Source organism: Aphelocoma coerulescens, chromosome 1A (genome assembly GCF_041296385.1).
Source record: "Aphelocoma coerulescens isolate FSJ_1873_10779 chromosome 1A, UR_Acoe_1.0, whole genome shotgun sequence".
Taxonomy (NCBI): domain Eukaryota; kingdom Metazoa; phylum Chordata; class Aves; order Passeriformes; family Corvidae; genus Aphelocoma; species Aphelocoma coerulescens.
This window is the reverse complement of record NC_091014.1, coordinates 64785806-64801334: the sequence shown is the minus strand read 5'-3', so window position 1 is coordinate 64801334 and position 15529 is coordinate 64785806. Positions and strand designations below refer to the sequence as shown.

Sequence of the window (15529 nt, the reverse complement as noted above, 5' to 3'; positions counted from 1 at the left end):
CCGATGTCGCCGCCTGCTAGCGGGGGGCGGCGGGGCAGGGCCGCCCGGTGCAGCCCGGCGGCAGTGATGTGGCAGCAGGTCGGGTCACGTTGCCGGCCCTGTGCTCGTACCAGTGTGAGACGGGATTAGGGAGGCGGCTGTCGGTGCCGCCGCCGCCGGCGGGGAGCGGGGGCTGCGCGGGCGCGCCCGGCGCGCAGGGACGCGGGCGGGGGGGCGGAGGGGGTTCCCCCCCCCGCCCCGTCCCGGGGCTGCCGCGGCCGGTCACGCTGCACCGGTGCAAATCCTCTGCCAATGTCACCCCCTGCGCCCCGCGGGGATTCGAGCTGCCTGAGGGCAGCGTCAACAGCAGGTGTGTTTATGTTACAGATAGACATATTTATATATATATGTGCCTCTATATGTGAGTCCGTCTGTATAAAAGGAGCGCTTCTGCCGAGGTCTGGCGTTGCAGGCAGATCCGGCTCCCGTCCAAAGGTCGGGAGGGAGAGCTGCCGGGAGCAGCGGCGGCCGGGCGGGAGCACGGGGGGACGAGAGCTGCGGCACGGCGGCGCCGGGCCAGGGAGCGCTCCGCGCAGTAACACGCGTGTGCGCCTGTTCGTGCCCACGCATCCTATAGAAATCTATAGAAAACGTATGGCGAACGTGACCCCCTAACCGCCCCCCCCCAAGAGAGGGGCTGGATTATTCCCCCCTTCCTCCCATGGGCCCGTTTTCCACAGGCGGTTCTTCTCCCCGGATACAAATAAAAATATATAAAATTACAAAAATAAAAGTAAAATTATTTTTTAAATTATTAAAATTAGAAAAATCATAAAAATCATAAAAACACAGTAAGAGTGGCAGTCATCACGGCAGTAAGGCTGACGATGACAGCGGCAGCAGCAGTAACACGGGGGGAAGCCGCTGTCTCGCAGGGCGGCCCCGGGCGGGCGGCGGGACCCCCCCCGTCCCCTCCCCGGTCCCGCCCCCGCCCGCGCCGCACGTGAGCCGGGTGCGGGGCTGGCTGGCGGCGCGCGTGCCCCGCGGGCAGGCGCGGCGGCGGCGGCGGGAGCTGCGGGCGTGTGCGCGGGGAGCGCAGCGAAGGCGGGCAGGGGGGGAGCGGCGGCGGAGGCACTTGGGGGGGGGGGGGGACGAACCGCCGCACACTTTTGGCCGCTGCACGGGAGAGGGGGGACGGAGGCTGCATGTGCGCAGCGTCGCTCGCGGATCTCCCGAGACTGATCTCAGCATCCCGCAGGCTCAGTCAAAAGCAGCGACGAAACATCAGCCGCTGCCAGACATGGATGAAGGAATCTCCCGCTTGCCGGAGAGGCAGCTACTGGAGCATAGGGATTTTATAGGGTAAGGCGCCGGGGCAGTATCTCCGTCTCGTATCTCTATGGCGTTTCGTCTTCTTGAGAAAGTGCTGCAAAGCGCTGGGAGCGGCGCCGGCTTCCCGGCGGGGCGCGGGGCTCGCCGCCTCCCTCCGCGGGCGGACCCGGGCGAGCCCTTGCCCGGCCCTTCGGGCAGAGCGCTCGGCGTCCGAGTGCCCACTCGAGGAGGTGCTAGGCGAGCTGTCGCTCCACTTGCCGACGCTGGATCTTTGTGTTTTTCTCCAGGCTGGACTACCCTGCCCTGTATATGTGCAAACCCAAAAGAGGCGTGAAGAGGGACGAGAGCAAGGTAAGAATAAGTTTCTGGGCTCTCTTCTCTCTTAATCGCTTGGTTGGGGTTCGCTAAATTTTGCAGCGTAGCTTCGCTCCCAAGAGCATCCCCGGGGGGCTGCGCATACAACCTGCCCCCCGAATCGCAAGTGGGTTTACGAGCGAGCTGACACGGCGGGGAGAGCGGTGTCTTGACGATAATTTGCGCGGCATGTGGTCCGCATGACATTTGTTTTGGTTTTGATCGGCGTTCCGAGAGACTCTGCCTAACACTTGGCTTTTCCGGGTTTTGCTAATTAGGAAACGTACAAACTGCCACATAGACTGATAGAAAAGAAGAGGCGAGACAGGATTAACGAATGCATTGCCCAGCTGAAGGATTTACTGCCCGAGCATCTGAAACTGACGGTAAGGTGCCCAGGAGCGTGTATGTCCATGCAGATGCCGGCGCCGGCAGCCTGCCCGCTGCGCAGCCCCCGGGACGCCGGGCTGCCTGCCTGCTGCCCTCCCGCCGTCCTGGCCCTAACGCCTCGGGGACCGGTCTCACCGAAGTTAACGGAGGCGGCGTTTGGCGGTAGCCAAAACGTGCCGGGAGGTAGCCAAGCCGCCCCCTACCCTTGCCTTTGCAGACGCTGGGACACCTGGAGAAAGCGGTGGTGCTGGAACTGACTTTGAAGCACTTGAAAGCGCTAACAGCCTTAACAGAGCAGCAGCACCAGAAGATTATTGCTTTGCAGAATGGTAAGCGGGGCCCGGGGGGCACCGCCGCTGGGGTACACCGGGGGCGGGCGGGGGGAGGCCCGGAGCGAGGCACCGCATGCCGCAGCCGCGGGTAAACGTTGTCCCCGCTCGGTCTCCCCCGCAGGGGAGCGGTCCATGAAGTCTCCGGTGCAGGCCGACCTGGACGCCTTCCACTCGGGCTTTCAAACGTGCGCCAAGGAAGTGCTGCAGTACCTCTCCCGCTTCGAGAGCTGGACCCCCCGCGAGCAGCGATGCGCCCAGCTCCTCGGCCACCTGCACTCCATCTCCTCGCAGTTCCTCCCCGGCCCTCAGCTCCTCTCCCCGCCGCCGGGCCCCCTCAGCAAGGGATCCTCCTCCTCTTCCTCCCCGCCCGCCCCCCCCTGCGCGCCGGGCCACAAGCCGGAGGGCCAGGCTAACTGCGTGCCCGTCATCCAGCGGACTCACGCCGCCGAGCTCAGCGCCGAGACCGACACGGACACGGACAGCGGCTACGGCGGGGAGGGCGAGGCTCGCCCCGAGCGCGGCCCCGCGGCGGCGGCCGGCGGAGCGCTGCCCGCCCTGGCCATCAAGCAGGAGCCGTCGGGGGACGAGGTGCCCCCCGCGCCCAAGCGGCTGAAGCTGGACCGCGGCGGGAGCCCCATGCCCGGCCCGCCGGGGCTGGCGGCGCGGGGCGCCGAGGCGGCGGCGGCGGCGGCAGCGGCGGCCGCTCTGGTCAGACCCGACGCCACCCTGCTGGGGTCCCTGATGGCTCTGGGGGCGGGCGGCGGCGGGGCCCCCTTCGGACAGCCGGCGGCGGCCCCTTTCTGCCTGCCCTTCTACTTCATCTCCCCCTCGGCCGCCGCCGCCTACATGCAGCCCTTCCTGGATAAAGGCAGCCTGGAGAAGTATCTCTACCCCGCCGCTCCCATCCCGCTCCTCTACCCGGGCATCCCGGCCCAGGCGGCCGCCGCCGCGGCCGCCGCGGCGGCCTCCTTCCCCTGCCTCTCCTCCGTGCTCGGCCCCGCTGAGAAGGCGGCGGCCGCCGCCGCCGCCGGGCTGCCCCCGACGCCCCACCTCCCGCACCCCTTCGCTGCCGCCGCCGCCGCCGAGCCAGGCGAGGAGCCCGAGCCCGCAGCTGCCGAGGAGCCCGGCGCCGAGGGCCCGTGAGACGCCCCGGGGGCTCCCCGCCGCCGCTGCCCTCCCCTCGGACTGAGGGGCCGTCGGGCCGCCACTTGCGCCCCCGGTTTCCTATGGAGGGCAGGGGTCGCTGGGGCCGCTGATCGCCGGGAACTCGCGGCCGCGGGGCGCCGGGACCCAGCCCGGGGGAGCCCCGCTGCCGGGGCGGCAGGTCCCGGAGCGGCTCCCGCAGAGGACCGTCGAGGATAAAATTTGCTACTCAGTATTTTTTTAATGTTTGGCTTTACAAATGCATAAATAAGGAAAACAACAACAACAAAAAAATCCCAAACAAAACACAACAAGAAGAAGGAAGAAAACATAGTAAGGATACTTTTTTTTTTTTTTTTCCCTCTCTCTATAGAGTAATTAAATGTGGCACCTTATCTGGAATGGGTTTATACAGTGTGTCCCTAAGTCCCACTTGGGAACTTGCACTTGTTGTCCGGGAGACCTGGATGGGTTCAGGGTGAGGGCGGGGAGCGAGGCGAGGGAGGAAGGGCAGAGCCCAGCACCTGTGCTAGCACTTTATGGAGAACCGGAGCATGGAGGATGCACCCTGAGCCCAAACCTGCAGTGCCTTGAGCACCGGGGATGCCACTGGCTCCAGCGAGTTTTGGGTGTGCAAGGGAAGGAGGGTCAGACCCATTACATAACGTTGTGTTTATTTCATTATTTTTTTGGGCTAAGGTATACAGGTGTGGCAAGTGCGTTTGTTCTCACCCCATCGTTATTTAATTCAGTATGTTCCCAAGAGATTTTTTTTCCCAAACCTTGCTGTATAAAATGAATGTTACTGCACTGAACTACAAAAAGAAACCCCCTTCTCTCCCCCAAGAAAACACAGAGCAGCTTGTCAGCCTGAACTCATTTTATCCAAAATTCCAAGTGACACAAACTGGAGGCCGTAGGTAAACACCTCGCTGTGCAATCAGAAACAATTAAACCAGTTTGGGTAAGTTTCCCATATGGGTTCTTCCCTCATCCCATGCTCAAATACTGCGATTTCCCTTTCTGGAGACAAACCAGACGCCAGATAATCACACAGATAAAGCTTTTATAATAAGGCTTAAACCAAGACCTTGCCTAGATATTTTTAGTTTGTTGCCAAGGTAGCACTGTGAGAAATCTCACTTGAATGTTATGTAAGAGGTGAGACACCACAGCCTGGCGAGGAGTGTGTGCGTGTCCGGGGTCCGTCAGTCCGTTTGGTGCATCTGCTGCTGCTGTTGCTACTGTTTGCCTCAAACGCTGTGTTTAAACAACGTTACAAAAAAAATCTTACTAGCCTACAGAGTGGCTGTATGTAAATAGTTGTTAATACATCCAATTAATGATGTCTGACATGCTATTTTTGTAGGGAGAAAAATATGTGTTAATGATATTTTGAGTTAAATATCTTTTGGGAGGATTTGCTGAAAAAGTTGCACTTTTGTTACAATGCTTATGCTTGATACAAGCTTATGCTGTCTTAAATTATTAAAAAAAAATAAATCCTGTCTGCAAGAAACCAGCTGTTTTAGAACAGTTTAGTATGTGATATATTAGAAATCAATCTTTATATTCAGTATTTTCCAGCACTCCATGAATTCTATTATCTAAATATTTCCACACTATTTTGTGATTAAAAGAATTCTTACTAAGGAATAAAAACTTTAATACACAAAATGGGGTTGTCTACTAATTAAAAATGCAATGATAATACATAATAATTGGTGCATTGAGCTTCAAACTGTATGATTGCGTGGCTGACGATGATTTAATTCACATTTTTAATCTGGGTTTGAATTTTCTGGGTTTTCTTTAACTCTCTTTGGCAAACTCTGGTTTAATATATGCACATTTCACAAAGCAAAGTGTGGAACACACAGGTTTCTTCCTGACTTTTTTCCCCTCTTCTTTTTGCAAAATATTAATCTTTAAAATTAACACTTGGCAGTCCTGGTGCTCTCTTTACTCACAAGGAACAAACTTTACGATTTGCCTGACAATCTAATGACGTATCATAATCTCTGCAGGAATGAATGATGGGTGTCCCAGCTTGGAAACACTCTATGACAACTGAATATTTTGTGGTGGGGGGGAGAGCAAGAGGAGGAATAGAGTGGTGGAAGCAGGCAGATCATAGTGTGGAAATGAAGCACCCTAAAGGCTTCCACAGATTGAATAGCAGAGCTGTAGATCACCTTTCCTTGCAAAAATTCTTGCAGGGATATAAAATTAGAGGAACCCCTCAGACAGTAGCCAGTGTTTACGTAAGAGAGACGAAGGGAACGTTCCGTGCTCCCTCTGCTGGTTCTGCCATACCGGTGACTACACGGACAAGGAACGAAGTTGGAATGGAATAAAAAACTCCTAAGACTCGTGTTAATTCTCTCAATCCTTTAAAATACAGGAGGAGTTATAAATGGGATGAAAAATAAGCGCTCCTTTTAAATGACTCGAGTAGGATTGTTAAGAAATAGAGGTCTTCACATGGAAGCTGTAGTAAATTTAATTCCTATTAGAGATACAGGCAGGCTATTTACAAATACCAGTGGACACATAGACATGTTTTTTTCCATAAATAATGGACCAAAAGCTACAGTGCACCACTCTACCTGCTGAAGTCAATTACTAAGTAGGGAAATGGGGAAAAAAATCTGCGGCTGGCTCCAGCTGTCTTTGGATCTGGTTCTGCTCCCTGTGTTGTCACAGGAATGAAAGTGAGCTGGGCTCAACCCTTCCCCTCGGTAACTTTGACCTGCATACTTGAACAGCTTAACACTTGCTAGGCCACCAGTTAGGCTGGGATGAAGGTGCTCGTGTATTCCAGCTCCTCCTGCCAGCCAGGGAAGCGGCCTGACTGAGCGCAAAGCTCTTCCTACCAGTTCACTACACACACACAAAGGGTAGAGCCACGGGCACTTCTTAAAAAGCTCCTGAAGAGCGCAGTGTAAAACCTGAGCATGAGCAAGGCTTTAGGTCTCCTTCACATTTCCATCCGTTGGGAATATGAATCGGTTTAGGTTTCACTGGGCTGTAAACCCAGATCCTTAGAGGGCTTTATCAATTTCAGTATTTACCATGTACAGTAAAAGGAAGGCTTGTTTTTATTAGCCCTTGAATCAAACGTGCCAAATGACTTCATGCCAAGTCACAGCATCAGTGGAATCTAGTAAATTTTATGACATAAAACATAAAGACAAATTATGTGTGTTCTAATAATCCCAGTGCCTAACAAAAGCAAACATGGGGGAAAAAAGGTTTGTAATTGAGGCTGATAACCCACGGCAAAAGGCAAATAACAGGAGGTATTCCAGTGTCAGCCTTAATTATTAAATTCCAGGCTTCCTCAGATCCCTATGGAGCCTAAATCAATTTGTACGTCTTGAATTTTCTTGAGGTTAAAAACAATCACAGAAATACTGGACAAGAGCCTCCCATCTTTAAAAATACATTCCCTTATGGAAGTGCTGAGAGTGCAGGACTGGGTGCTACATTTACTGTTTACACTTGAATCCATATTCTGTTGTCCCATAAACCACAAGATAAGGGATGCAAGCTTGATTTCGTAAGCAATAAACTTTGAAAACAGATTTTATAATCCAGTATATTATAGTGGCATGACAGGCTCCATTAGAGTGTGTTAAATAAGGATGGTTGGGATTTTTAAACCACTGGAAGGCAATGTCATGTACCTCCAACTGAAGGACAAGGAATTTTTATATTTGGAAGGATTACAGTTACAGAACTTGACTATCAGCCCTGTTTGAGAAAGGCCTGACCTACCATTTAAGTCATGTGAGTCCTTTTCTGGAGCATAATGGGCCTTGGAGTAGGTCCCAAGTTTGTGTTTTGGACCTTTTTTGTTTAATTTTCACCTCTAGTCAGGGCAGACTGAATGTCTGACATCCAGCAAGCCTGGGGACTGTATGCAAGGTGTGTTTCAGTACCTCTAAATTCCTAGTCTGCCCTGTAACCTGGGTCTTGCAACGCATTTCCTTTTCCCTTCAAACCTCAGCTCTTGGAATCATCCCTGCCTTCTTTGAGAAGTTTCCTGCCTTCTGTTTGCAGAAATGAACACGAAAGTACAACCTCGGAGAAATAAAGTAACAAAAATGCCGAATTTCCTCTCTGCGAAAAAAAAGCCTTGGATTTTTTAGAGCCAGTTTCACCCAGGAAAGCCTGAATCTCTGTTGACTACCTCTGGTGCTCCTGCAGGCTCAGAGCAGCTCGCTGGGAAGCAGCAGAGAGAAACCGGTGGCTCACCTGCCGCCAGCAGCAGCTGCGTGAGCCCCGGACACGTGTGGGCTGGATGTGAGCAAGGGCGAGCTGCTCCGCGCTCTGCATCCTTCCCGTGGCTCCAGCATTTCAGCCTGCAGGGCTGTCAATCTGTCACAAGCACTACATTCATGGCAGCCTCGATGACGGCGCTGCCGCGGGCTGCAGGAGCTGCCCTGCCTGGGACAGGCTGTTCTGCCTCGCTGAACTCACGGGGTAGCCAGCGGCAGCGCACCTGCTGCTGCCGCCGCTGCCTCTTCCTGGGCTGCAAACATTCCCCTCCCTGCATGGCCCTCCCCGAGGATGCAGCCAATGCCTGGGACAGGCGGGAAGGCATTTCTTTATGTTTCAGCAAGCAGGGACTGTGATCCCAGGCAGCTCTACCACGTCATGGGGACCAGGGGGAGTTGCTTCTCCTGCCTACATAAAGCCTCGTTGGTTGGTTGGTTGGGTTTTTAACTTTGCTTTTCACTAGATGTTTTTTACGGATGTGACCAAGGTACTCTCACAACTAAGTAATTTCTAGGGAATAATCTCAGGAAAAGAGCAATGTAAATATGGCACCTTCTTCCTCAGTAGAAAATTGTCTCCCCAAGTGTGTTTGGATTAATACCTGCAGCACAGAGCCACACGAGCCAACAGATGCTGAAGTGGATTCTGTTCTCACTGTACAAGGTTGCCAAGGCTCCAGCCCTTCTGTGGGTGGCAGGCAGGCGCACAGCCTTCCTTACATATGATGTTGTTTGCAAAGAAGCCCCTCTAGGTGGGAGCAGCAGCCCCTCTGTGTGGGCCTAATAATTATAAGACTTGGCTGGAATGCACTGCATTGGCTTCAGGTTTGGAGCCTGTGAGTAGTGACCCCGACCAGCATTTCTGTGGTACAGAGGTCACGGCTTCCAGCAAAGCTCCTGGGCCCTAGGTTCCAGCTGCAAGACCTGGAATGTGAGTATCTCCATCAAAAACAGTCAGTCATAAACCACCAAGAGCAGACTCTGTAGCAATAAGGCAGCCTGAAACGCAGAAAAAAAGCTTTCTCTTCACGGAATCCCAGAATGGGTCAGGCTGGAAGGGACCACAGTGGGTCATCTGGTCCCACCTCTCTGCTCAAGCAGGACCATCCCAGAGCACAGGGCACAGGATCAAATCCAGATGGTTCTGGAATCTCTCCAGTGAGAGAGACTCTATATCCTCTCTTGGCAGCAAGATCTCCAGATGTGTTTGCAGGACTCCTACTATGAGTAGGAGAAACTGAGTGTCTCCTTTTCACATGTCAGTTGAACTCTTGTTCTGCACAGGATGGAGAGGCTGGAAAAGAACTAAAGATGGAAAATCTTTTTATGCTTTGCTTGAAACGAGAGGGCGTAAGTCTTAAGATGCACGGGGGGAGGTTGGACATGAGGAAAAATTTTTTCACTGAACGGGTCATCAGACATTGGAGCGGACTGCCCAGGGAGATGGAGTCACTGTCCCTGCAGGTTTTTAAGGAAGGACTAGACGTGGCACCCAGTGCCATGGTCTGCTGGATACGGTGGTGTTCAGTCATAGGCTGGACTCGATGATCTCAGAAAACTTTTCCAGCCTAAACGCTTTCTGTGATGCCGTGAAAAAGAAAAGGTCTGTCCCACTTGTGCACGCTGGGTTTGTTCGGACGGCAGGAGCGCTCAAGCAGTGCCTGTGCACACACTAAGCACGTCGTTGAGGACAGCAGTCCTGGGAGGCACCGCAGGGGGCAAGGGGCCACTCTGCGGTGACTTTGCCAGAGAGTCCCCTGCAGCCCGGCCGGTTCCCTGGCGCTCCCGGCCTGCTCCGTGCCGCTGTTCCTCCCCTCCGCCCCGCCCGGCGCTTCCCGGCTCCCGCCTCGGTCCGAAGTGCGCGCCCGGCCCTCAGGCCGCCGCCGTCACGCGCGCGCCCGCGTGACCGCCGCGCACGCTGCCCGGCACGTGCGCGCGGGGCCGCGCCCGCTGCGGGGGGGGCGGGAGGGGCGGGAAGGGCGGGGCCAGCGGCGGCGGCAGCGGCCATTGGCAGGCGCGCGGCTCGCGCTCCGCCTCCCCGCGCGCGGCCCCGCCTCCCCTCAGGAATGGCCGCCCCTCGGGCGGGGTGGAGCTCGGGCTCCTCTAACACAATCACAGGATCTAGGAGGCTGGAAAAGTCCTCCGAGATCATTGAGTTCAACCTGTGACCGAACACCACCGCGTCAACCAGACCATGGCACTGAGTGCCACGTCCAGCCTTTCCTAAAACACCTCCAGGGACGGTGATTTCACCGCCTCCCTGGGCAGCCCGTTCCCATGTCTGATCACCTTTTCTGTGAACAAATTCTTCCTACTCTGCACTGCTGCGGTCTCACCTTGATTATTGTGTGCACATTTTGGTCACTGCAGTATAGCAGAGAGATTAAGCTGTTAGAATGTGTCCAAAGGAGGGACATGAAGATGGTGAAGGGCCTGGAGGCGAAGCCATACGAGGAGTGGCTGAGGGCACTTGGTCTCTTCAGCTGGAGGAGACTGAGGTCAGAGCTCACAGCAGTTCTGCAGCTTCCTCACCTGGGGAAGAGGAGGGGCAGGCCCTGATCTCTGCTCTGTGTGACCAGGGACAGGACCTGAGGGAACGGCTGGAGCTGTGTCAGGGGAGGGGTAGGCTGGATATCAGGAAAAGGTTCTTCCCCCAGAGGCACTGAACAGGCTCCCCAGGGAATGGTCACAGCCCCAAGCCTGAGAGCTCCAGGAGCTTTTGGACAACTCTTGGGCACATGATGTGACTCTTGTGGACTGTGTGTGCAGGGACAGGGGTTGAACTCGATGATCCTTGTGAGTCCCTTCCAACTCAGCTCATTCTGTGATTCTGTAATGTCCAATCTAAACTTCCCCTGTTCTCTCAGAAAGGGCTGTCGAGGAGTTCAGAGTCCCGGCATTCAAGAGGTTTGCTCGATGCACATTGAGCAACCAGAATGCAACATTATGCAGGTATGGGCCAATTCTGTACAGAAGATAATAAAGACCAAGAGGTTTACAGCCCTTGAGGGCATCAGCTGGAGGGTTAATAAATCAGGGAAAACCTTAGTAGAGGCTGTTTTTTAACTTAGATTCTTCTGAAATAACAATGTTGTTACTGTGATGTGGAATCATGGAATGGCCTGGGTTGGAAGGGACTTTAAACACCATCCAGTTCCATCCCCCTGCCATGGGCAAGGACACCTTCCACTATCCCAGCTTGCTCAGAGCCCCATCCAGCCTGGCCTTGGATACTTCCAGGGATGAGGCAGCCACAGCTTCTCTGGGCAGCCTGTGCCAGGGCCTCCCCACCCTCACAGGGAACAATTTCTTCATCATATCCAATCTAAACCTGCTCTCTGTCAGTGTGAAGCCATTCCCCCTTGTCCTGTCACTCCATGCCCTGTAAATAGTCTCCCTCCATCTTTCCTGTAGGCTCTTGTAGGTCCCTTTATTTCAAAACAGTTGGTGGTGGCAGCACTAATGCAGTGGCACCTGTTGGACAGAACAGCAAGATCAAAAGGTAACACAGACACCTGAGAGGAGAAACTGAGGCTCCAGCCCTGATGTGCTGCATGTTTATGCACTTTATGTTGTAAACTTACTGGAATAAGAATGGATCTTCATGGGAGCTGGGGTAGGATATGGTACTGTGGTTTCCTCTTCCCCCAAGTGCAGATTCTAATCAAACAGGCTGAAACTATTTCCCAGTAAGTGACAGCTTAATGATTCTGTGCAAACTAGGGCAAGATCCACCAGAGAAACAGTGCACATGTCTCTGAGAGCAGCTTTCGGCAGAGGGAGCAAAGATGCAGAGGTGAACCTCCCAGGAGGAAGAACATTCAATCCCAATCACCTACTGAGATATAAATATTTTAGGTCCTGAACCATGACTCAAAGGCAGGGCTGCTCCTCTTCCAGCGTTTTGTGTGAGGAGTGGTGCCCTCTGTTGTTCCAGGGAGAAGCTGCTGAGAGTTAGGGAATTGAAACCACTAATGTGAGGTGGTTTTCTCCAGTACTGCAGACTCTCACAGATGTTCTTGGACATACAGGGTCTGTCATGCAGAATGCACTGCCATCAGGACTTCATTTTCCAGAGTAATGTCAGAAATGAAATGTGTAGAGGCAAATGGACCAACATGACTAGGAAAAAATGCTTAAAAAATAGGAAAGTGTGTAGAATAAGCAAGAATTCCTTATTAGCTGCTACAAAGGTAATTGAAGGGTATGGGAATGTGTGTGGACAAGGGTCAGAGTTAAGGCTGCCCGTGTTTCCTTCAGCATCTCCTGATCTCTGAGAGAGAAGGAGCTACCTTTGCTTAACAAGCTGCCATCATTAGATAATCCTCCTGGGCACTCCTCATCTGTCTGCAAAGGAAAATGTGTTTGTGTGAAGCTGGGCTACATGGGTTCCTGCTCACTGGCACAGCACAGAAGCTGTGTTAGCAGTGCAGTTTGCTCTGCAGAGCGCAGAAATAAGAACAAAAAGATACATCCACGTCTGAAAACGTGAAGTGGCTTTGAAAAATGCCTAACTGGTCACAGGGCTAATTCTGGTGTTGTAAATGACAAGGTAAGTACAGTTATTTAAAACGACCTTTGAGAGCAATCTGTGTGCCATGCCCCAGGAGCCAGCCGTGGGAAGCACGTTCCCATCAGTGTCCTACCAGGCCCAGAAGGCATTTGCAGGAGTCCAGCTGTTTGCTGTGATTACTGAACATGCAGAGTCTGCAATACCTGCTTTTAAAAGTACACAGTAATGTCACAGGATTGCTTGAGTTTAGTAACCCCAGGGCAGTGCATTCCAAGGGGTAGAGGGCAATTCAGCTGCCTGGCAGAGCCAGTAGAAAAGTACTGCATGTCCCTAGCTTTTGTTTTCTGCAGAGATCAATACCTCTACCTTCAGGAACAAAGCTGCCTGGGCTGGGGCAGCACCCTGGTAGTTTAGGGCTACCCTAGCACTTTCCCTAGTGGGTACAGTCACATCATAGAACAGAATCACAGAATGGCCTGGATTGCAAAGGACCTTAAAGATCATCCAGTTCCATCCCCCTGCCATGGGCAGAGACACCTCCCACTATCCCAGCTTGCTCAGAGCCCCATCCAGCCTGGCCTTGGACACTGCCAGGGATGGGGCAACCACAGCTTCTCTGGGCAACCTCTGTCAGAGCCTCCCCACCCTCACAGGGAGCAATTTCTTCCTCATATCCAATCTAAACCTGCTCTCTGTCAGTGTGAAGCCATTCCCCCTTGTCCTGCCACCCCAGGCCCTTGTCAAGAGTCTCTCTCCATCTTTTCTGTGGGCTCCCTTCAGGCACTGCAAGGCCACAATGAGGTCAGACCATCTTTATTTGTACAAGCCTGTGAAGAGGGATCTCCTCCTTTCCCCAGATGTTCCTGATGCACCCACACAGCAGTGCCTTCAGGATGCAAGTCTGACTCCTCGACTGAAGGCAGCTCCACATCGCAGGAGTCTTGTGAGCTTCTGGCTGACAAGAGAAGCAAGAATATAATAACTAAGCAGAGTTACCTGAAGAGGAAATCAAAACACTCTATCATGCAAGGAGCTGAACTCTTGCATATGCTGAAACCAGCATGCTAAAATCAACGGTAAATGAAGATACTGATTTTGCAAAGTTTTAAGTTTGAAACAGACTATTAGATCTCGAAGGTAAAATCTTTATTAGTTGAATCTGGTGCAACACTTGCTAAAGGAAAGAATAAGTCTCACCTCTTTTGAAGTGCTCTCATTATTCAATTTAGAAGGGATATAAATCCTCTGCTATCAGGAAGAGGTTTAACCTCTGACTGAAGGGTTAGGGAGAGCTTCCTCTCCAAGTAGGTTATTTTGGTAATGCCACACCAAGGGTAGTTTACTATTGAGCTGCCTGTGCCCAGTCAGCTCTTTCTATAGAGCTCGAGGCAGAATGTTAGGCCAGATGGCCCCCGGCCTGACTGAACCATTGCTGGACAACTCTGTGTTGGTCAGAACAGATTTTTAGCAAATGATCCATGTGCAAAAGTCAGTACTTGAACATGAAGGGCTTGTACTCCTGGGAAAGGCCTGCACATCCCTGCGCTTTAGTTTCCCAAGCTGATAAAAGGGATAATGACATCTAATGAGTTGACTACATACATATATATGTGTGTGCATATATAAAAATTGTATGATTGGGATCATTGTTACACAGTCATACTAACATAAGAAATTAGGTTTTTCCTTGGGAATTTCAGGCTGTGTTCTGCCACTGAACAAAGATGTTAAACAAGGTACTCACACTGCCCAGGCTCCTGCTTTTGCAGTTGCTCACAGCACCTGAATTACGTGCTTGTCCTGTGTGGCTGCACCCAGGGGCACTCCATCCTTCCTACCAAAGGAGGGAGATGTTCCTAGAAGTAGGTGCCTCCTGCTGTAAAGTTCCTCAGATAATGTACAAAGGTAGCAGCAAGAACTTTATTTAGAGCAGGACATGAGGTAAGGTACTGCAGGACTGATTATTCATTGCCCTGTCAGATGCCAGCAGCTGCACTAATTGGATGGCAACATCTTTAAATGATCTTTCACCTCAGAACTGAGCAGCAGGGAGTCTCTGTGCTCAGACATGCTGAAGGGTGCTCATTCTGGGCAGGACTCCGGTGTAAGTGTAGTTAATTACATTTATTTGGAGCATGTAGAAAACACTTTGGAGTTGGCAAACAACAAAAAAAGGCACCTTCCTACAATTCTAACTTGTGTGCTTTATCTCTTCAGCCAAGACCAAAGGGCACTTGGGTATCTATGGAACATTGTGAGATGGCAGCCTGTCATGGTGCATTACTGGTTACATGCACATTGCTAGAAGACCCTAAGACCTGTGGAAGTACTGGAACATTTAGGACCACCAAGCAAATCTCAGCTTGTTCAGTCAATTGTTTCTATCAACTAGGTACCACACACTCCCAAGCAGCATCTCCAAAATGATTTAGGCTGCCTCTGGTAATAGCACCACTTCGCAAGAAGAGAGCTGAGCAAAAGTTGAAATAAAGTTTTATTCCTTTACTTGCTTCTCCTTTCTACCCCTTTAGAAAAAGAAGTCTGCCTAAAGATAAACAAGAATTCACCTTCAGAAACCCCCAGCTCCCTTCAGCACACCTGCATCTTGCTCTCACTGCAAAGTAAAGCTAACTCTTGAGTGACTTCTTGTCACCCTCTTGGTAGGATATAAAAATACACTTCATGCAGCAGTATCTGGATGGCACAGCCAAGTTGAGGACCACATTGTGCTCAGCACTATTTGCCAAACAAGTAGGAATTGAGACACTGTTCCCCACGGGGCCTGCTGTATGTACAGACAAAGTCAAAGGGGATGAGGCAGTATTATCGCAGGCTTACAGCTGGGGAACTCCAATCCACAGGGATTATAGTATCTTGCCCAAGGTCACGCACAGGAAATCTGTGGCGGAGCTGGGAAATGAAACAAGAGGTTCCCAGGCACAGGCACATACACCAGGCACAGGACAGTATCTAAAATGGAAATGTTTCAACCCACATCTGTTTCACAAAGCTTCCAGGCCTGCTCAGAAACTTTAGGAATGGCATCATTTGTGCATCGGTTACACCGACATTGTGACTAAGACACGTCTCTTTGTAAGTATTACTGTGTCCTTTCTGAACGAACACGTTTAAAGTTGGAATGTTGGGTGCCTTAAGCAATTCCCTATCACGTGCTGTGTATTCCTAGAAAACCTACTTCCCAT

The 15529-nt window shown here is 52.2% G+C and overlaps 2 protein-coding genes across 2 annotated transcripts in view; one reads left to right on the top strand and one right to left on the bottom strand.

Annotated features, from left to right (window-relative positions):
* The first annotated feature begins 1112 nt into the window (after positions 1 to 1112).
* BHLHE41 (basic helix-loop-helix family member e41) lies at positions 1113 to 4407 on the top strand. The gene is made up of 5 exons (XM_069003272.1): positions 1113 to 1341; positions 1599 to 1662; positions 1944 to 2051; positions 2273 to 2384; positions 2509 to 4407. The coding sequence occupies exons 1-5, from the start codon at positions 1280 to 1282 to the stop codon at positions 3528 to 3530; spliced, it is 1368 nt and encodes a 455-aa protein (XP_068859373.1). The 5' UTR covers positions 1113 to 1279; the 3' UTR covers positions 3531 to 4407.
* Positions 4408 to 13148: 8741 nt separating this feature from the next.
* RASSF8 (Ras association domain family member 8) overlaps positions 13149 to 15529 on the bottom strand; it is a 79490-nt gene continuing 77109 nt past the window's right edge. The window contains exon 7 of the mRNA XM_069003271.1: positions 13149 to 13281. The gene's annotated coding sequence lies outside the window, so the exon portion shown is untranslated. The remainder of the gene's footprint in view (positions 13282 to 15529) is intronic.